Source organism: Podarcis raffonei, chromosome 8 (genome assembly GCF_027172205.1).
Source record: "Podarcis raffonei isolate rPodRaf1 chromosome 8, rPodRaf1.pri, whole genome shotgun sequence".
In the NCBI taxonomy this organism is placed as follows: Eukaryota; Metazoa; Chordata; class Lepidosauria; order Squamata; family Lacertidae; genus Podarcis; species Podarcis raffonei.
This window is the reverse complement of record NC_070609.1, coordinates 38,262,746-38,284,422: the sequence shown is the minus strand read 5'-3', so window position 1 is coordinate 38,284,422 and position 21,677 is coordinate 38,262,746. Positions and strand designations below refer to the sequence as shown.

The 21,677-nt window shown below is 46.6% G+C and overlaps 1 protein-coding gene across 3 annotated transcripts in view; it reads right to left on the bottom strand.

The window, feature by feature from the left end:
• Positions 1-21,677, bottom strand: part of NDRG4 (NDRG family member 4) — a 52,466-nt gene that overhangs the window by 28,196 nt on the left and 2,593 nt on the right. For all 3 annotated transcript variants that reach the window (XM_053399381.1, XM_053399380.1, XM_053399379.1), the window contains exons 2-3: positions 8,755-8,846; positions 7,352-7,396 (exon numbers count right to left, since the gene is read on the bottom strand). In XM_053399381.1, coding sequence (XP_053255356.1) covers positions 7,352-7,396; positions 8,755-8,823 — 114 coding nt within the window. In that variant the 5' untranslated portion in view covers positions 8,824-8,846. The remainder of the gene's footprint in view (positions 1-7,351; positions 7,397-8,754; positions 8,847-21,677) is intronic.

Sequence of the window (21,677 nt, the reverse complement as noted above, 5' to 3'; positions counted from 1 at the left end):
CAGCACAACTGCAGTCTGCAGAAAGTTCCAGGTCCCAGATCACAGCCTGGGACAGCAGAGGTAATTCAGGCTGAGCTTGCTGATTCGGGACAGAATCCAATCTGTTGCCAAGCTCTGCTCAGGGCTCAACAAAGTATGCAAATGAACCCGCTGTCCATGGTGCTTAAATAGACAGAGCTGCCCCCTGGCATACTTCAACTGGATCCCAGCACCGGTTTATCAAGGCTAGAAATAGGATCCTGGCTTACTTGGTTGTGTGTGGTTCACCCACACTTCCGCTTGCCCTGCTGTTTTCCCCTACAAAAACGTGTTTTAGTGCTGAATCAGAACAAACAGCATTCAGGATTTCCAGAGATTGTCATTTGCTGCGATTTAGCACTAAAGAGCAGGTTTTCAGGGGGAAAGACAAAACCGATTGGACCCATGCTTTCTAGGCAAAGTGTGGATGAGCCCATTGTCTATGCAGTCAACAGCAGCAAGCCCTTGGGGGTGAGACTTGCAAGGATGCCAGATGTCTCTGTATGATGCACAAGCTGGCAAATGTGTATGCTGCAATCACACCTTAAGGTGTACACATATGTAGACTCCAGAGTGTCCATACGCATGTGGGTGTCACAGATCAGATTTTTCCATATGTGCTTTTGTACACCTTCATCCACACATGAGCACTTTCAGTTGAACTCTGTCTCATTGCTTCCCATCCACACTAGTGGGAGGTGCTTGATGAGATGTCTTGTTGTCCCCTCCCCTCAATTAGTACTTCCTCATCCTCCATGAGTTCTGGAAACCTGAGGTCTATTGTGGGCATGCCTGCAGCTTTTGGTTTACCTGGGTGCGCTGCCATTTTTAAAAATTATGTTTCTGATATACCAGAAAACAAACACATTTTTAAAAGTGTGTGTCACGCCATTCCCAGCAGCAGCCCACCAGTGGAAGCTGGGGGTCTTGTGAAAGATGGCATCCAGAAAAATGTCACTACACATACACACACACAAAAATAGCCCACACAATACATTTCAATATGTCCACAGTTGGGTATCATGGGATATTATGTTGGATCCCCCCCTTACCACTTTTATCTGTAGATCAGGAAAGACAAATTAAATGGGGGGGGTGAGAGTGTGGGCTGCCAACTTGGATGAGAACAATGTCATGTGGATGGCACAAAAAACATGCACACATGAGATGCATTGGATGCCCTGTGCACTGCTGCTTTTACACAGCTCCACTGCCTTTTGAAATCAAATTCCTTTGCTTCTTAGCCTGGAATCATTCTATGGATATATTTCACTCTTGTGCTCCCAAAGTAGCATCTGTCTGTCTGTCACATAATTTCTAATCGAAACAAGGTGTGAAAATACAGCACCAAAAAGATCATTCATAAAAAAACAAGTGAAAAACACACTTGTCTGTCTGTCTGTCTGTCTGTCTCATAAAGTTGTGGTGTTTATAGGCTGTGTGTGTGTGTGTGTGTGTGCGCGCGCACGTGCATGGAAATGAGTGTTTGCAGAAGCAGACTGAGTGTGGAGAAGCAGCCCTAATTAGCCTCCAACAAGTGAAAGAGGAACATAACGCTAAGGCAGCTGCTCCATGACTGGACTATAGGGAAATGTGATGAGAGAGGATGGAGACTTGGCTGTTGCTGCACAGATGACAGCAAAGTTTGCCAGGTTCAAACCCAGAAAGGAGTTTCAGGGGTTCCATGAAGCTTGTCTCAAAGAAAGGCGAGAAACAGAAGCCAGAAAGGAGTTCCTGGTGGATGTTCTGGTTTTTATAAGGCCAAAGACCCTGGGAGGCCAAGGACCCTCTTGGCTCAATGTTGCCACTGTTTTGCATAGGGGTCACTTTAAAGGGCCACCCCTGGGAGAAGTTAGCAAATTTGGAATGCAGGGAGTTTCCATCCACTGAGTCAGACTATTGGTTCAACCAGCTCAGTATTGTCTGTTCTGACTGGTAGCAGTTCTTCAGAATTCAGAAGTCTTTCCCAGGTCTACCTGCAGATGGCATGTATTGAACCTGGGACCTTCTGCATGTAGAACCTATGCTGCAACACTGAGCTACGGCCCTTACCCAAAACAATCTAGATTTATTTAGAAATTAACAGCACTATTTCCAAATTTGTGTGTCTGAAGAACCAACCAATAAAGGTGGAGCATGTAAATAAAGCATGTAACTCTCACTGGTAGGACCACAGGAGAAATCCTAAACAAATCAAAACTGCTGATATTGAAAGGATTCAGAATTATTTGGGGGTAGCCAGCATGTGACCAGAGAACCGGAACGAGGTAAGAAATTGGTTGTGATTATCCAAGAGAGATATCTTAGGTAGGGTCCACACAGTGGACTGTTGCAATGAGAGAGAAGCAAAATCAGTTCCAAGAGGTTATTAAGAAAGCCAAACATTTAATAATATTTCGTAAACCAATGTTGTGGCCACACCTGGAATAGGATTTGCAGTTCAAGTCAACCCGTCTCAAAAATAATATTGTGGCACAGAAAACAAAAAGGGGAAATTATCCTGGGGCTAAAATTCCCTCCACACATGTAAAGGTTGAAGCACTGTAGCCATGTTTTTCTCAGCTGGAAAGCCCCACATTGTGGAGGTCAGAGAGATATTTAGAAAATTATGAGCAACATGAAGAGGGGAAGGTTTCCTCCCCCAGTTATAATATGAGAGTGCAGCATTGCCTCTGTGGTGTAGCCCAGAGGAGGAATTGCCATGGGGAGAAGGTGACCAGACTGCAGGGGTGAGATCCTTGACAGCGGGGCATAATGACATCCTTGCTCACCACTGACAAACATTGCTAGCTTCTGCTTAGCAGCCAACAGAGCCCTGAACTGTTTGGGAACAGGCTCACCTTTGGCCCATATGAGCCTGCTCTTCATTGGAGGCCCTCTTTAGCATCTCATTCTACATGCACCGACAAAGTATTCAAAATTAGGTGGGTGGTGTCTGAGGACAGAACTTTTTGGCGTGCAGCGCTCTGTATTGTGTTTTTTAATGGCTTGTTGGATTTTATGAATATACTAATTTTACTGACCCTCGGAAACTGCTGCTAGTGCCATTTGTGTGGCTTCTATATGGTGCTTTCCCTGCTTTCATGAGATGCCGCCCTGGGCATCTTGCACTGAAAGGTGGTCTACAAATCCAATAAATAAACAAATAAACAAAAGATGAATCACTGGAGTTGAGCTTCAGTGAACCTCATCCTGCAATGACTTGCAATAGGAGCACAAAGTAGCTCACAGACCAGAAATAGTTGATTTTAACCTCTTCAGCATGCTGGAGACATGAATTGATGTGATTATTTTTTTTAATCGATGCTCGCAATGACCAGAAGCGCTCCTTCTTAGAGCTGGGGCAGCAGAAAGAAGAAAGAAGGCTGTCACTTGTGCCAGGAAACAGCAGGAGTGATTTCGCGGGCTGTGTTGGGGCAGCATTTGCAGTTCCTAATGGGAAGAACAGCTCATTCCCATCATTCACAGGCCACAGAACATTGTCTACCTGGAATTGAAACGGAATAAAACCCGGCTCTAGCAGTTATTTCATTCATCTATTAATTCATTCTCTCTCTGTATCTTTTATGAGGATAAGTGCACACAGATGTTTGATGGTCTGTGTTCCTGTGCCAGCTCCTACAAAAACTGTCCAGATTTCTGGTGACAAAGCAGGAAAACTCTCTGAAGATGCAAAAACCCAGAGCCCTCCAAGGAAACTGACAGCCAGGATAGTTTAAAGCCCAATGTAGTCACGCTGCACAAGAGCTTCAAAAAGGACCTGAACTTACATTATCAGGAAGAGCAGGAAAAGCAGATTATGTGAAATTGAAGGCAAAGAATTCAACTTTCTGAGAATTTCACGGTTCTTTAATTTTTAAAAAGCAAGATCCTTTACAGCTATAAAGTGTCTGGGCACTGATGGTTGAAGTTTCAGAAGTCAGAGCAGCTGCTGAACCAGATTTTCAGCAGTCCCTTCTCATGGTGAGCAAAAATAGAATGTATAATACAAAACAGCAAATTTGAACAATTTCATATTGGTCACACAATCCAGCTATGATGGGCACAGAATTTTAATACAGTGGTACCTCGGGTTAAGTACTTAATTCATTCTGGAGGTCTGTTCTTAACCTGAAACTGTTCTTAACCTGAAGCACCACTTTAGCTAATGGGGCCTCCTCCTGCTGCTGCACCACCGCTGCACAATTTCTGTTCTCATCCTGAAGCAAAGTTCTTAACCCGAGGTAATATTTCTAGGTTAGCGGAATCTGTAACCTGAAGCATATGTAACCCGAGGTACCACTGTACTTCTAGCAAGGAGTATACACTTGAAAGCAAGCAGACAGAGGCTTTGTGAAATGTTAGAAGAAAATGACTGAGATGTTTGTCAGCCCCTGAACAGCAAGAAATGTGGCTGTGGCCACAGTGAATGAGGTCGCAGTAAGTGAAAGGAGAGGTCTCCTCCTACCAGGTTGTGGTAGAGGTCCGTGGTGTGGTAGCTGTGGAGGGTGGAGCAGGGAAGAATGTGCACAGTTAGGAGGTGTGGTTAGGAGGAGGAGGAGAAGGAGCTCTCCTGCCCTGCTTTTGAAAGTCCATCAGTTCTCTAAGAGGTATAGGCAAACACAATGAATCCAGCACCAAACCACACTGAGAGTCAAAGCGAGACCTGGTCTGTGCAGTTCCAAAAAGACCAGCTCTGGAGTGGCTGGAATAATCATAAATGCATACTGAGCAAGAACCTGCAATCTAACCTGCAGTTAACACTGCTTGGAGATCCTCGTATCAGCAAATCAAAGGGATGCAAGAAGCAGGAAGCCCAGGCCCTACCATTGCAAGGACTGAGGCAAAACAAATTTGTTTGCCTCTGTGTGGCTAGTCTCCCATCTTTTATTCAACTTCTGTGATTCAGGTTCTTCCTTACTTCAGCATCTGGGGAAAAGGGATCCAACCACAGAAAGGCATGGAAAGAAGGAGGGAGGGAGTGGAGACAGTGCCTAGTTGTCTGGGGATTCTCCTTTGTGGTCAAAACTAGGACATTATGCTGAGGATGCTCAGAGTATGCATTGGAGGAAAACTGTGGATATGCCAAATATTTATTTTTAACACTATATTAAAATGATTTGTGTTTTGCTTTGCTTTTCAAACACCAAGGCCACTTACAGAACAACAAAACAACAGCAACATATAACAAATGTCTTAATCTAAAGGACAAGAGGCAACTCCTGCCAGGCTTGTAGAGCATACAGGTGAAGAGGAGTTGAGCAATTTCCCAGGCAGCCCACCCTTGCCTGAGCTTTGCTTGTTGGGGAGGCCAGCCGTTAGCGTGGCCTCCAGCCTTCCCCACATGACAGTTCATAGTCTAAGCAATGAGGGCTCAGAAGCTGCAGACTTTTGTCTCTTTGGGCATGAAAACGAAAGAAAAGTCAGTGGCACGCAAAAGACCTGCTGAAGCTTTGACATGAGACTACTCAAAGAACTGTTGCTCAAGCAACCACTACCATGGAAACAAGAGCAATTCCTCCCAGCCAAATGAGCTTGGATTTCAGGCACTCGACACCCCTCCACGCAGATTCTGCAACAGACAACAGGCTACCTTCCTTTCCACAACAGCTCTACCCAACCTGATGCCATCCACATGTTATTGGACTACAACATCTGGAGGGCACCAGGTTGGGGGAAAGCCATTCCACAGCAAGTTCCTGCTGTCAGGAGAGCTAAACTTCCAGAGCTAGACTGGAAAGGGCAGATGTGGCCCTCACTGGCTTCTATCTCTCAGGTCTGCATTGCCAGATGTGTCTGCTATCCAGTCAGGCTCATGCCAGATCTCTAAGCCCATTTTCCAATCTTCCGAACCACCATTCCACAAAGTTGGGGTCTTCCTCTGACGAGCAGTCCGCTCACCCATCCATTCAATATGCACATCTGCCCATCTGCTTTGACCCAGAAGAAACTGACTGTCAAGCTGCCCTGATAATGATGATTACAGTTTAAATTGTTAAATTAAACAATAAAAGAATCAATAACAACCACACTCTTCCAAGTCTGCAATTATTTCAATCAAGAGTCCTGGTAGCCTCCACAGATTAGGGTTTCGGGGTAAATGTCATTTTGATGTCTCACTGTGATCTTCCAACCTAGAGCCCCAGTTTGATTGCAAATTCAGGGAACGGAGGCAACTCTCTTATCTTCAGTGACTGGGAAACAGAGACACCACCACAATATTTGAAAATCCCTCTCCAGAGCAAAAGGTGAGGTTCTTGAGGCAAGGGAGAGGAAAAATCTGGGTAGGCAATGCACTTCTCTTCTTTAGCCACTTGGCCAGTCAAATCAGCAGGCTCACCCGATGGGGGGGGAGGGCCTTTGGGGTGGCATCTCACCTGCAACAGAGGGTTCAGCCTGAGGCCTGTCAGGGCATACCCCTTGCAGGTGCCTGAAGGTTTTATCCTGTTACTCCCTGTGCAGTAGGAGTCAGTCCTTCCGCTGTGCAAAGGTTGTGTCTCAACCTCCAAAATAAAACACCTTCACGCACCAGTGCTGCCCCCTCCCAGAGGCAAAGACAGTTGTGGGAGAAGGAACCAAAGCATTGCCTCCTCTACCTAGTCCCGGGGAAAGGTAGGCAAAAGATAACTTGGGAGATGCAGTGAGAAAATTATTGATAAGTACACTGATAGATCGTCTAAGGTGTAAAGGCAGTAAAAGTATGAATAGATGTTATTCTTATTTATTTATTATTTATTAAATTTGTAGAGTGCCCTTCATCCGTGGATCTCAGGGCGGTTCACAACATAGACATACAATATAAAAACGCAAAATACAAGAGAAAAATAAGAACAAAAAAACCACACACAAATTAATAACACCCCCTTCCTGTTGTAACAGAGTCAATATGTCTCTGAATATGTGCAAAGGAATTTGTTGACACAGATGGATAAACCTATGGCCTTGTTCTTCAGTTCTTGCCTGTGATGTTGGTTTTGCTCTGTCCGATAAGGCCATTGCCGAGTTACCCAATTGCAACTCTGCTTGTTATCTGACTTTAAATAAACAAAAGCTGTCTTAAACATCACAACTCATGTGGTTAATTGCATAAAAATCACTAGAGACACCTGCCAGGTGGACTTTGCTAAACCATACATTTGGCTCCCACATTAGCTAAAAGAAACTGACCAATGGAAGCCCAGCCTGGCAGGTGACAACACCTTGAACAGCACACCTTTATTCAGACTTAATAGGTGCCTTTCCTTGCAGCCCCAAAATGCAATTTCTGACATTTTTAAGCCACCGACCTGCATGTATTGAACCACGCTGAAGCATGGCAGGTGCACAAAGGCAAGGAGAAGACATTGCAACTTACCTTCCAGTCTGTGTTCACTGCAGAGAGGAAAGTATCTGAATTCTCCTGGGAAGGAAACAGACCAAATCAAACCATTACTTCTCATACAGGCTATTATAGCTCACGACTTTCTTTCAAGCCTACTGAGTGCACTCCCCAAACCTGGGACGTCATCACCATACTGTGTTTCCTGAAAAGAGGATCATTCAGCTGCCTGTCACAGAAAGTTTGGGATCTATCCTGACTCTCTACAAATCGGGGTGGAGAACCTGAGGTGCTCCAGATTGTCACTGGCAAACCTTGGCAATGTCACAGCTATACAACCGCCAGCCTCCCTCTCAAATTTGCAGCTTAAGAGTAGGTGCAACTGCCTAGGAGAATCTCTGCCCATCTCTAGAGCACAGATTTTGGGAGGAAGGCTGGATGGTCAACATGCTGGCCAGAGGCCGTGGTGTAGATGCCAAGTGGAAATTGGGAAGTTGGCTGTGTGCTGGTGTGAAGTACTAAGTAGGCCGACCTCTCTCTCCTCAAGCCAGGAGAAAATGATAGTCAGCCAGAGTTTGGAATTTCACTTGCACACACCTGTTTGGAGCTGGATTTAAATCAAGATATAAATATTTGCGTATATATAATGGCAGAAGACAGCTTCCAAACTTCTTTGTTACTGACATGGCTCACCAGGCTTGTATCTTAAGTTCCTTATTGGTGGCACCCACATCAGCATCACATCAGAGGCCCACCTGCCAACGTGTCCAGGAGGGTTTTGGCTTTTCCATCAGGCTCTGCTCATCCTCTTGTTTACTGGGGATCCACAATGAAGAAGGAATGGAGGGTGGTAGGCAGGGCCCTGCTTCCTGCTTGTGGCCCAGTTGCCATCTCTACACCCACATACATCCCTCTTGCCTCTGAGTGAGCAACTGGCAGCCTATGCAGTATAAAGGGTCTGAATTTGGTCCTGAGGCCACAGACCACAGATCTCCAGTGGAAGAGGTCTCTGGAATGAAAGTGATGGATGTGTGACCAGCTCAAAGTCATACTGGCACAAGTTTCAGGACAAGTATCTTAAGAACCTTGCTAGATGAGACCAAAGACCTACCTAGTGCATCAGCCTCGTTTCCTCACTAGTCGATCAGATGCCTTTGAGAAGCCCAAAACTAGGGCTTTAAGGAAACAGTCCTTCCCAATGGTTGCTGACTTTCTGAGTAATTTCTCACTCAGGTATCTTTTGAATCTGAGACCATCATGGACACCGTTCCCAAAGCAGTTCAACAATGGCTGAACCTTGCACCAGTCCTGGGAAAAGCTTAGATTTAAGTCCAGGGGTTGCTTGCTCTCTTGTCAGTTCCATAAACTTGTCAGCTACTACTTGGTTTGTCCCCTTTTTAATTTTTTTGCTAAGTGATGCCAAATCCAGCAGGACTCACCAGCTCAGTGTCCTGCCCCCGAAGCAGTGGCTTCTCTTCTGTAAATCGCTGCTCATGCAGGCCGGCCATGGTCACTTCCTGCAGCAAAAGTCCTGCACAAGGGGAAAATGCAAGCACAGCAGTCAGCACAATCCCAGGCAGAACTTCCCTGGACCTCCTTACACTTCAGGTGGCAGAGCTTCCTGCTCAGGAGCAGGAAGTAAAGTTGGATTTGTCACCGTGCTTGGTATTCATAGAGCACTTTGCCCTGGATGGTTCACCCACATTAGCTCAGTCACGCTTCCAACAGCCCTGTAAGTCAGGCCAGTGTTATCCTGCCTGTAAGACAGATTTGAGGGTGGATGGGGGAACACTGAGGCCAGGAGAGTCATGGCTTGCCCAAGACTATTTGTGAAGAGAGTTGGTGGTCCACCCATGGCTGCATCTGCAGTTTCCCAGGTGGGAAGAGGCTCGCTAGAATGGGGATGCTGTTTCTCAGCTGGAGCAACTGGGAAAGAGGCCCCTTACACTCCATCCTTGTCTGCCCCACTCCCCATTTTCTTTAAGTTTGTGCCTCTGGCTCCCACAGATTAGCTACTCAAAGCCACCACCTCATCCGACTTCAAAAGAAAACCTCTCATTCAGGCCAACGGAGGTCCCAGCCTTACACGAGTTTTGTAGGAGGGCAAATGGCAGCAGATATGCTGTGAGCCTCTGCCCCCAGTGTCATGTTCCCACTGCTGTCCCTGGAGACCTTGCAGGTGTCTCCACAGACAAAGGACAACCAGGTGACCTCCTGCACATGCTGCCAGAGCCAGATGCAAAAGGCCCAAGCCGAAAACAGAGACCACCTCATGTGAACCTTGGCTTGGCTTTTTGCAGACTGCAGCAGCAGCGACTTGGAGATGTTGAAAGACAGAAAGAGAGCTGCTTCTTTAAGCCATAAACAGGATACATGGGGACCTTTGCTGCCTGTTTGCGGTTAACTGGCAAGAAGTCACATTCCCTGGGGAGGAAGGAGAATGTCTCATTTGGGGCAGTTGTCAGTATCTCCTGCATTGCAATTCATAATACTACCACCAGCTTTGCCTGTTGCAAAATCTTCTGGCTTTCTGAGGAGCAGCTGGGGCTCATAACCTGAACACAGGGAATAAGAAACATGCTCTGCTTCCTTTTGTTCATTAATGCATTGCAATTTTGTTGTACTTGCATTTTCTTTATTTGGAAGGGTGGTTTTATGGATGCCCATGTATTTTTTATTTTTTTAAAAAAATATGGTATGAGTCACTTTGAGTGCCTTTTGGGGAAGACATGGCAGGATAAATAAATAAGATTTAAATTAAACGTAAACTGTACTCTATCCCTCCCTCCTCCAGTTGAGGAGCCCAGTTCCCCTCAGGGGAAACAAACTACACAGAACATTCTGACAAGGCTAAGAACCCAGCCCTGTGGCTTCTTGTGCCAGCCAAGAGGCACATGCAAGTGAGATGATGCCACAGAGCAGCATGGGCAGTGCCACCTATGGCTGAGACAGAGCACAGTCCTGGGAGGATGTTGCCAGCAGCAGCCGCTGCACATGGAGGCAGAAGGGGCACACCAGGAGCAGCAGGAGGGTTTGCCCACAGGCCACCCTGGGCCTGGAAGATGTTAGCCACTCACTGCAATGGGGTCTTGACCCATTTGCACCTTTGCAGCCAGGGGGCAAGCACCTGGTGGAGACAGACTCTGGGACTCCCCCCTGCAGAACCCTTGGTCTGCACATGCTGTGCATAATCCTTCACACAACCCCTCTTCATCCACCCTGACAGAGCAAAACCCAGAGCACAAACTGTGGGGAACATTTAGCATGAAGCAAATGGGCAGAAGATGGCACCATATGGCGATTGCACAGTTCTTGCTCTCCAGGGAAGAGAGGGAAGTAGTGCAGGGTGTGTGTGTATTAATTTTATTTTTATTATTACCTTTATGTAAGCCACCGTTTAGGGCACAGCCCACTCAAGGTGGCTGGCATCTCATCAAAGCACACCAAGGTTCGAGGAGGAACCATCTAAAACAGCGGCAGTACAACATGCCTCCTTCATGGAGCCCAGTGCTCTGCACATTTCTGGGGGCCCCAATGAGGCAACAATCTGGGCTGCAAACACCCACTCTCTGTCTTGCTGCATTGAGAAGCCCTAGCCAAGTAACTCACACTAGAGTGCCGATTTCACTGTCCACCAGAGAGGGTTTAGCACAGTAAGCAGAGGACAGATGGAGGCAGGAAGCCTTCAGAACAGTCTCCCTCTGCAGCAGTTTACTAGGAATGGCCTCCGCATACCCTACAAAGCAGGCTTCATGATTGCCTGGTTCCTTTGGCTTTCCAGCAGTGGCCCTGTGTTGCTTGGGGGGGGCTACCAAGTCATGGGTAGAGTTGTTTGCCATCAATGATTCTATTGCACTAAATCAGGAATTGGCATTGGCTTCTTATTTCAATGTGCTGAGAATCTCAACTTTTTTCCTTTTTTGAAAAAGCAAGTTTCTAGTCCTGGAGGAACAAGAGTTGGTAAACTCTCACAGACTGGGCAGGGGCTGGGAAATGTTTCTAGTGCATCGTTGATGCTCACCAAGCTGCCTTGTCATGGGACTAGCTCTCCTGACTCCCAAGGGCAGGGGAGTTTGGGTCAGAAGGAGCTGAATCTGCCTGCCTGGTGACGCACAGAGACAGGAACTGGGCTGGAGCCAGAGGGCCTCTGCACCTGGGTAGAAACTCATGAAGCTGTCTGCAAAAGAAGGGAAGCCAGGTGATGCCAGGGAGGTCAGAGGGCAACGGATTCTGCAGGGAGTGGGAGCCAAGGGGAAAGGAGAAGAGATGACTAGCTAGCTCAGGGCTTAGCTAGGCAAGGGGGTGGGGTGGGGGCTCAGTCACAGGATAGAAGCCTGGGGGAAGAGTCTGCCAGGAAAAGGAGACTTACTGGGAAGGGAGGGAGGAAGAGGAAGACCCAAGGGTAGGTATCAGAGAGTGAGAGAAGGTGGGTGGGAGGCTCCCAAGGTCCAGGCCTGCTCCGCAAGGCTGTGTTTCTGGAAGTCCCTTCTGTGTTCTGCCAACTACAGATGCTGGAAGGAGCAGGACACTCGGGAGGAGGAATTTTCCCCATCCACCCAAAGCAAGACCAGATGGGATCGCAAAAGTTGTTGGGGGTTTTTTGCCTTGTAATCAGAAGCCAGGAGAGGAAGCCACCACTGCTTTTCCATAGCCAGGTCCTGCACTGATACCTTCTCTCACTCTTGCCTGCCTGCTGGCTTCCTTCAGCAGAACACCCTTCACAGATGATGATAATGATGATGATGATGATGATGATGATGATGATGATGATTTATTTATTTATACCCCGCCCATCTGGCTGGGTTTACCCAGCCACTCTGGGCGGCTCCCAATCGAATATTAAAAGCACAATACAGCATTAAACATTAAAAACTTCCCTAAACAGGGCTGCCTTCAGATGTCTTTCAAAAGTAGGATAGTTGATTATTTCCTTGACATCTGATGGGAGGGCATTCCACAAGGCAGGCGCCACTACTGAGAATGCCCTCTGCCTGGTTCTACCTATGATGTGGCATCGCAGCTCACACATACCCATGTTTGCCTCACGGTGACAGTGCTGCAGCTTTACAATGTCAAGTAGGGTGTGGGGCAGACCCCTCAGACCTGTGAGGTTTGCCAGGCATTCTGACGCCTGCTTGGGGCAGCAAGAGGTCCTACCCTGATGGGAGTTACTTCACACGGAGCTGGGCTCCTCTGTTAAGGACGAGAAGGGTCTGCATCCTATTCCCTGCTGCATCCAGGTCCTAGTATTGCCCTGAGGGTGGTCCCTGAGTTCTCCTAAGTCATTCCATGTGGGAGGGAGGAGCCCCCAGTCCCCTCTCCTTCCCATACTGCCCCTGCCTAAGAATGCAGCTGTCCCATTTCTCTCAGACTTGAAGGAGGGAGGGGTTGTATATGTTGATATGAACAAACGGCAGAAAGATTGGATGGACAGAGTGGCTGAAGAGGGAGAGTTTGAGCAAGGACAAAAGTCCAAGGACAGAAAGAAGAGGTGGGACAAGGCAACCAGAGTTTTAAAGCTTAGAACATGGAGTCAGCCCAGGTACAGAAGAGGAGAGGAAGTCTTGATAGCATTGCTAAGAATAGCACCAGGAGGAAATGTCCCCAAATGCTGCTATTAAACTGGTAAATTTAGAGGCCAACTATACAGCTGCACTTAAGCAAAAGCTTGTCTGGGAATGAGGAAGTACTCCAGTCCATTCATTTCTTGAGCCTTCCTTTATTGCTTTAGGCACACCTTTACAAGAACTGATTTAGAATCATAGAATCATAGAATCATAGAGTTGGAAGAGACCACAAGGGCCATCGAGTCCAACCCCCTGCCAAGCAGGAAACACCATCAGAGCACTCCTGACATATGGTTGTCAAGCCTCTGCTTAAAGACCTCCAAAGAAGGAGACTCCACCACACTCCTTGGCAGCAAATTCCACTGTCGAACAGCTCTTACTGTCAGGAAGTTCTTCCTAATGTTTAGGTGGAATCTTCTTTCTTGTAGTTTGGATCCATTGCTCCGTGTCCGCTTCTCTGGAGCAGCAGAAAACAACCTTTCTCCCTCCTCTATGTGACATCCTTTTATATATTTGAACATGGCTATCATATCACCCCTTAACCTCCTCTTCTCCAGGCTAAACATGCCCAGCTCCCTTAGCCGTTCCTCATAAGGCATCGTTTCCAGGCCTTTGACCATTTTGGTTGCCCTCCTCTGGACACGTTCCAGTTTGTCAATGTCCTTCTTGAACTGTGGTGCCCAGAACTGGACACAGTACTCCAGGTGAGGTCTGACCAGAGCAGAATACAGTGGCACTATTACTTCCCTTGATCTAGATGCTATACTCCTATTGATGCAGCCCAGAATTGCATTGGCTTTTTTAGCTGCCGCGTCACACTGTTGGCTCATGTCAAGTTTGTGGTCAACCAAGACTCCTAGATCCTTTTCACATGTAGTGCTCTCAAGCCAGGTGTCACCCATCTTGTATTTGTGCCTCTCATTTTTTTTGCCCAAGTGCAATACTTTACATTTCTCCCTGTTAAAATTCATCTTGTTTGTTTTGGCCCAGTTCTCTAATCTGTCAAGGTCGTTTCGAAGTGTGATCCTGTCCTCTGGGGTGTTAGCCACCCCTCCCAGTTTGGTGTCATCTGCAAATTTGATCAGGATGCCCTTGAGTCCATCATCCAAGTCGTTGATAAAGATGTTGAATAAGACCGGGCCCAAGACAGAACCCTGTGGCACCCCACTAGTCACTCTTCTCCAGGATGAAGAGGAACCATTGATGAGCACCCTTTGGGTTCGGTCAGTCAGCCAGTTACAAATCCACTGAGTGGTAGCATAGTCAAGACCGCATTTTACCAGCTTCTTTACAAGAATATCATGGGGCACCTTGTCAAATGCCTTACTGAAATCAAGGTAGGCTACATCCACTGCGTTCCCTTCATCTACCAGGCTTGTAATTCTGTCAAAAAACGAGATCAGGTTAGTCTGACATGACTTATTTTTCAGAAATCCATGCTGACTATTGGTGATCACAGCATTCCTTTCTAGGTGCTCACAGACTGTTTGCTTAATGATCTGCTCCAGAATCTTCCCTGGTATTGATGTCAGACTGACTGGGCGGTAATTATTTGGGTCCTCTCTTTTCCCCTTTTTGAAAATAGGGACAACATTTGCCCTCCTCCAGTCTGCCGGGACTTCGCCTGTTCTCCAGGAATTCTCAAAGATGACTGCCAGTGGTTCTGAAATCACAACTGCCAGTTCTTTTAATACTCTTGGATGCAGTTCATCTGGCCCTGGAGACTTGAATACATCTAGACTAGCCAAGTATTCTTGTACTATCTCCTTAGTTATTCTGGGCTGTGTTTCCTCTGCTGAATCATTTGCTCCAAATTCTTCAGGTCGGGCATTGTTTTCTTTATTGGAGAAGACTGAGGCAAAGAAGGCATTGAGGAGTTCAGCCCTTTCTGTGTCCCCTGTTTGCATTTCACCATCTTCTCCTCTGAGTGACCCCACTGTTTCTTTGTTCTTCCTTTTGCTACGAACATACCCATAAAAGTCTTTTTTGTTGCTTTTAACCTCTCTAGCAAGCCTGAGTTCATTCTGTGCTTTAGCTTTTCTGACTTTGTGTCTACACGTGCTGGCTATTTGTTTGAATTCCTCTTTGGTGGTTTCCCCCCTTTTCCATTTTTTGTACACATCCTTTTTTAATCTTAACTCAGTTAAAAGTTCTTTAGATAGCCACCCTGGCTTCTTTAGGCACCTTCCATGTTTCCGTCTCATTGGTATTGCCTGAAGTTGTGCTTTTACTATCTCCCTCTTAACAAACTCCCAGCCATCATGAACTCCCTTTCCTTTTAGTATTACTGTCCATGGGATCTCACCAAGCACTTCCCTAAGTTTTATGAAGTCGGCTTTCTTAAAGTCGAGAAATTGAGTCCTAGTATGCTTGGCTGCTCCTTTCCGCTGTATAGTAAACTTCAGAAGAGCATGATCACTCGCGCCTAATGATCCTTCCACTTCTACCCCACTAACCAGGTCATCAACATTGGTTAGGACCAGATCTAAAATGGCTGTTCCTCTTGTTGCTTCTCCCACTTTCTGGACAATGAAGTTGTCTGCAAGGCCAGTGAGGAATCTGTTTGACCTTATGCTCTTGGCTGAGTTTGACATCCAACAAATATCCGGGTAATTGAAGTCCCCCATTACTACTATCTCCCTTCCTTTTGCATGCTTGGCCATCTGTTCCAGGAAGGCATCATCTATGTCCTCCGTTTGGCTTGGGGATCTATAGTAAACTCCCACAATGAGGTCACTGTTATTCTTCTCTCCCTTAATTTTGACCCAAATGCTCTCACTTTGGCTTTGAGGTTCTAAATCTTGGATCTCTTCACAGGTATACACATCCCTGACATATAACGCCACTCCTCCTCCTTTCTTGTCTGGTCTGTTTCTCTGAAATAGATTGTATCCCTCCATTATTACATTCCAATCGTGGGACTTATCCCACCAGGTTTCAGTGATTCCTATTATGTCATATTTAGTTTGCTGTACCAAGAGCTCAAGCTCATCTTGTTTATTTCCCATACTTTGTGCATTAGTGTACAGACATTGAAGTCCATTAATCATTCCCCCGTGTCTCTTATTTAAGGATTTTTTCCTCCCACCACTAGGTCTGTGTGCTGTTTGCTCCATTCGGTCTATGACATTTGGATGATCATCTTCATCAATTGATAGACTCCTACCTTCAGGAGCACTGTCTCCCTCCCCCACATTAGTCAGTTTAAAGCCCTCCTGATGAGGTTTCTGAGATTTTTTGCAAAAACATTCCTCCCAACCGTTGTGAGGTGCAGCCCATCGCTTGCCAGAAGTCCATCTTCAAGAAACTGCATTCCGTGATCTAAGAATCCAAACCGTTCCTGTTTACACCATTTGCGAAGCCAGTTGTTCACTTCCACTATTTTTCCCTCTCTCCCTGGGCCACGTCGTTCAACTGGGAGGACAGATGAGATGACAATTTGTGCATTTAATTGCTTCAGTTTCCTGCCCAGAGCCTTGTAATCTCTTTTGATCTTCTGGAGGCTATTGCTTGCAGTGTCATTGGTTCCCACATGAACCAAGAGGAAGGGGTATTTGTCAGTGGGTTTTATGATTCCTTGCAGTCGTTCAGTTACATCTTGGATCTTAGCCCCGGGGAGACAGCACACTTCCCGAGACATCTTGTCAGGCCCACAGATCACTGCTTCTGTTCCCCTCAGTAGGGAATCCCCTATCACCACTACACGCCTCCTCTTAGGTCTGGTCGGGGTTCTTCCGTGAGCTGTCTGTTCCAAGGTCGCCTGCACATTCCCTGAGGACTGCCTTTGCTGCTCATCTTCATATACCTGATCGACTGTAATGAGGGAGAGATCCTCAAATGGAGTCTGCTCTTCGTCTTCCATGCTAGGGGAAAGGACCTCAAAGCGATTGCGTATTTCTAAACAATCAGAGCGAACCCTGGGCCTCCTACTTCTTTGAGTCACGTTTCTCCATATATCTGGCTCCTGTGTTGGTGAACTAGCCTCCTTCTCAGGGGAGTCCCCTGTCTCCTCCTTGGTGGAGACGGTGTGCTCTGTTGCTTCCAAGAAGAGCTCCAGCTCTCTAATTCTTTGGAGCGTAGCTACACGTTCCTCCAGTTGCTGGACTTTGTCTTTTAAGAGGGCAATCAACATGCAATTGCTGCAGGTAAAGCTGCCTGCAACCTTTGGCAAGATGGCAAACATTGCGCAGGAACCACAGGCGACTGCAGCTGTTCCCTCACCCTCCATCTTGAGAAGGTGTCGTTGGGGGTGACTACAGCGGTCGTCCATCATAAAAAGCGTGAAGACAGGACAAATAAATCCCCCCAAATAAACCTATATCTCCCCCAACAAACGTTTGAGACTAGCTCCCCTAAATCTAAAAGATGGATTAAACTGCACGCGCCGCTAGGCGCGCGCCGCTGCCCTACAAGCTCTGACAAGCTCCTCCCACAGCTAATCCCCTACCTCAACAGAAGCCCTGCCCCCTCTGACCTTTGCACAGAGAAAGCAGCTAATCAGCCACAAGAAACTCACACAAGAAAACCCTTTTTGTTCCTTCTTCAGCCGCTGCCCTACAAGCTCTGACAAGCTCCTCCCACAGCTAATCCCCTACCTCAACAGAAGCCCTGCCCCCTCTGACCTTTGCACAGAGAAAGCAGCTAATCAGCCACAAGAAACTCACACAAGAAAACCCTTTTTGTTCCTTCTTCAGCCGCTGCCCTACAAGCTCTGACAAGCTCCTCCCACAGCTAATCCCCTACCTCAACAGAAGCCCTGCCCCCTCTGACCTTTGCACAGAGAAAGCAGCTAATCAGTTGGAAGGAACACATTTGATAGCACACCTGCAATTACTGCATTAGAAGCTACCTGATACTGGGTCAAATTAGCTAGTGCTAGGTCCATCTAGCAGCTAGTACAGTCGTACCTTGGAAGTCAAACAGAATCCATTCCGGAAGTTCGTTCGACTTCCAAAATGTTCAGAAACCAAAGTGCAGCTTCTGATGGGCTGCAGCCAATCAGAAGCCTTGGAAGCCCCATCGAACGTTCATCTTCCAAAAATAGTTCACAAAACAGAACAGAACAGTCTGCGGCATTCGGGAGCCAAAACGTTCAGGAACTAAGCTGTTCCTAAACCAAGGTACAACTGTACTGCCAACCAGCAACTCTCCAGGTTTTCAGGCAGAGAACCACTCCCAGCCCTACCTGGAGATGCTGTCAAGATTGTACATGGGACCTTCTAGATAGAAAGCAGATGCTCTACACTGAACTGCAGCCTTTCTCAAACTTTAAAGAATGCATAATACATGCAAGAAAACGTCTGAAAAAGCATTTGATCTGTCATTGCTCTGGACATTTCACAGCCGGTACTGGTAAAGCTTATAACAACAAGGGTATAATTTTGTCATCTAAAGACAGTGCTTGGTGGTTTTCAAGATTAAATATCAGAAATGATTAAGTGCCAAGGTTTGCTTTGAACATTTACACCAGGGCTTCAATAAAGGTCATCCTTTCCTAGTGAAAAATGGAGATGAAGATGAAATGTAGCCACTTACTGAAGGCTCTCCATTGGCCTTGCCAGGATTTCCTCTCCTTTTCTCTTGTTTTCCACATTACTTGTAGGCTCACCCCTCTGCAACTTTCTCTAGGGTCCCTACCTGTGACTTCATCTCTCCTAAATTTGTTTCTGTCAGTCACCCAAAGTTCTCCTGCTCAACATCTCTCTCTTCATTCAGGCCCCAGAAGGAAATCCTTCCCTTCTGCAAAGCATCCTATTCTCTGATCCAAAGTTCTCTTGTGTATAGGAACATTACAAGCAAAGCACCCTTCCTGCCACTTCACAAATCTTGATTCTGTAATTCAGAAGCATTAAGAGATTTGATATGCCCCTCTTTGCCTCAAACAGGAATGGAGGCAGGCAAAAGGAACATCAGAGCCTGAAGCTTCAGGGTCAGTGGAGCACATTGTGGCAGTCGAGCCTGGAGGTTGAGTGTTAGAGGATCCTCTCTGTCAAAAAGGCATGGAGCCCATGCAACAGATGGAGCCAATAAAAGTGTAGATGCTCCCTCCAGATGCTGTTAGTCTCTGAATTACCAGCTTCTGGGGAACAACAGAAGGAGTGGGACTATTGTGTGCAGGCCTTCCCAGAGACATCTGGTTGGCTCCTGTGTAATAGAAGATGGTGAACAAGATAGGCCCCTTTTGCTTCACCCTACCAAGGCTCTTCTTTTGTACTTTAAGCAAATTTACCCAATGTAGCAAGATGCCTATGCAAAAGCAGAGCTGGTTCACACCTCTCTCCTGATGGGGAATTCACAGCCCCATCAAATAGGGGCAGTCCCACTCCCTCAAAATGGGATCCCACAAACATTACTGTGCCTGGATTAAACTTAAAATTTACTACGCTCGTCTCAGAAGAGCACTCCAGCCACCAAGGACCCACCACCTGAGGCTGCACTTGGTGGAAGATGACTGGCCCAACCCACTGGACCCACATAAGGCAAGTCCAGATTTGCCCTGATCTCCCTTTCTCAATATTAATTAATCAGGCTTTAACCTGCCACCAACCTTCCCAAGAAAGGTTGTGCACGCCTTGTTAGATGCTGTTTCCTACTATTACTTGCTTAAACAACTTCTACATGCACTCCATTTCCACAGGGATGATATATACTGCTTCCCTGCCTGTACCTTGACTTGTAATCCAACACACTCTTTAAAAAGAAAAAAGATTATTCTCTATATGAATGCCACTTTCAGAAACTTGAATGTTTAGAACTGAATGTGTTCATCACACTAATGGCACTTCAATCCCAAAGTACAGATAATCTCTCTCAGCAGCTTCATTGAGAAGTTCAACAGAATGAGTGCTACGGAAAATCCTAGCGGAACACCACAGTCCAGTCCCCAAGGAGCAGAGTCAGCATCCCCAATTATCCATCCTGCATCCATCCAGACAAGGAGGAATGGAGCCAAAGGACAGTCATCCTCCAAACTCCAAGCGAGATCTGGAGGTGCTGGGAAAGAATGGTATGATCCACATTATCAAAAGCCACTGGGAGGTTTTAGAAGATCAATATTGTCTGTAGTATGGCTGTCAAGCTCAAGACCAGACTTTGCCAAACTTCTGCCTTTTAGATGTTGGGAACTGCACTTCCATCAGCCTCAGCCACATGCAAGACGAAGGTAATCCACCAGGACTATCATGTCTCCTGTTTTAGGGTCTGGGGAGAATGCAGATGACACACCAGTTGACTTTCTTGAGGGGGAGCCCTCAGCACCCCTTCTACACTCTCCCGTTTGAGCACATGACTCTTCCATCATCCTCACCATGGCTCTACAGCAGTGGTTCTCAACCTGTGGGTCCCCAGATGTTGTTGGACTACAACTCCCATCATCCCTGACCACTGGTCATGCTGGCTAGGAATGATGGGACTTGTAGTCCAACAACATCTCGGGACCCACAGGTTGAGAAACACTGCTCTACAGCTTTCTTCAGTTTCTCCTGCTCCCTAGCCATGCAGGAGCATACACTTGAAGAATCATGGGCCTTTGCTTACACTGGCGGCGGAGGGCGGGTCATGGGAAGAGAAGGCTTGCCTACCTTTAGATGACTGCTGAGGCAAGCCGCCTGGTCTCACTGGGAGCTGTCCAAGGTTGTGAACCACCCTGTCTTGGAAGAAGCTCCAGAAACCAGTAATTCCTGCAAGCCCCAAGCCTCAGCAAAACAGGGCAAAGACAACAATTTCTGTCTCTGTTGCACACTTACAAGCCAGACTCAAGTGGGACAAGATAAGAAATGCCTTATTTTGAGATTTCAACAAGGATTAGAACCTCCGGCCACTTTTTATATAATTTGGCATTATGTAAAATGCATATGTAGAGGAACCATCATTTTCAAGACAAACCTCGTCACCAGCCTAGCAAATCTGGAACTAGACTTGATAATCTGGTAACACTGATAGTCTTTACTTGGACTTGGTTATTTTAATCCAGTGTGCTACATGCCTACTTTACAGTTTTGTTTTTCATCTTTTAATTTTCATCTGTTGTCATATTCTCTTTTTCATATACACTATATAATGAAATAATAATAGAAATAATAAAAAGAGAGAGAGAGAAGAAATGAATGGTTCTGCTGCGACAGGTCTAAAAGCTGGCCAAGCCCCCTTAACTGAGTTGGTTTTTTGAGACAAGAACAAATCACTCCTTCCTTACGAGAATGCAGGACATGGACACAGACACACACTTTGTTTGCTTTGACCTGTAGCACTAGAGGCTGCCTACTGCTGTCTTTCACCAACCACAAGGGACAGATATCTACATTACATGTTGCAGCCTTCACAGCACCAAGCAACCAGTCAATGTCACTGAGGGGAGCCAGAGTGTTGCAACCCAAGCAACAGGGACCTGCCAGCATTTCTAAGCCCTCTGCAGCAGGCTCAGTTTGAGCTGGAGCATCAAAGCTGGAGCTGAGCCAAGTGGTTTTATTTTATCAGCAAAAAAGCCAAGTAAAAAAGGTCACAGTGGAGCTAATGATGTTTCACCTTCTTGGGACACAAATTTGGAGGTTGAAATGCCCCTTGGCACCAGGAAGAGATCTGCTGGACATGATGCAGCTGATTCAATGCTGGTGGAGAAAAAAAAGTACTTCCTCGCTGACATCACCAGCAGCATCTCAAAGGCCTTGCAAGAGGGCTCTGGGGCACACTTGACCAAATCCAGTCCAAGTTGTCTTCCACCACTATTTCATGAGCCACAGGCAAACTGCTCATGGCCAAATTGGCCACCGCTGCTAAAGTGTAGGAGAGTGACAACA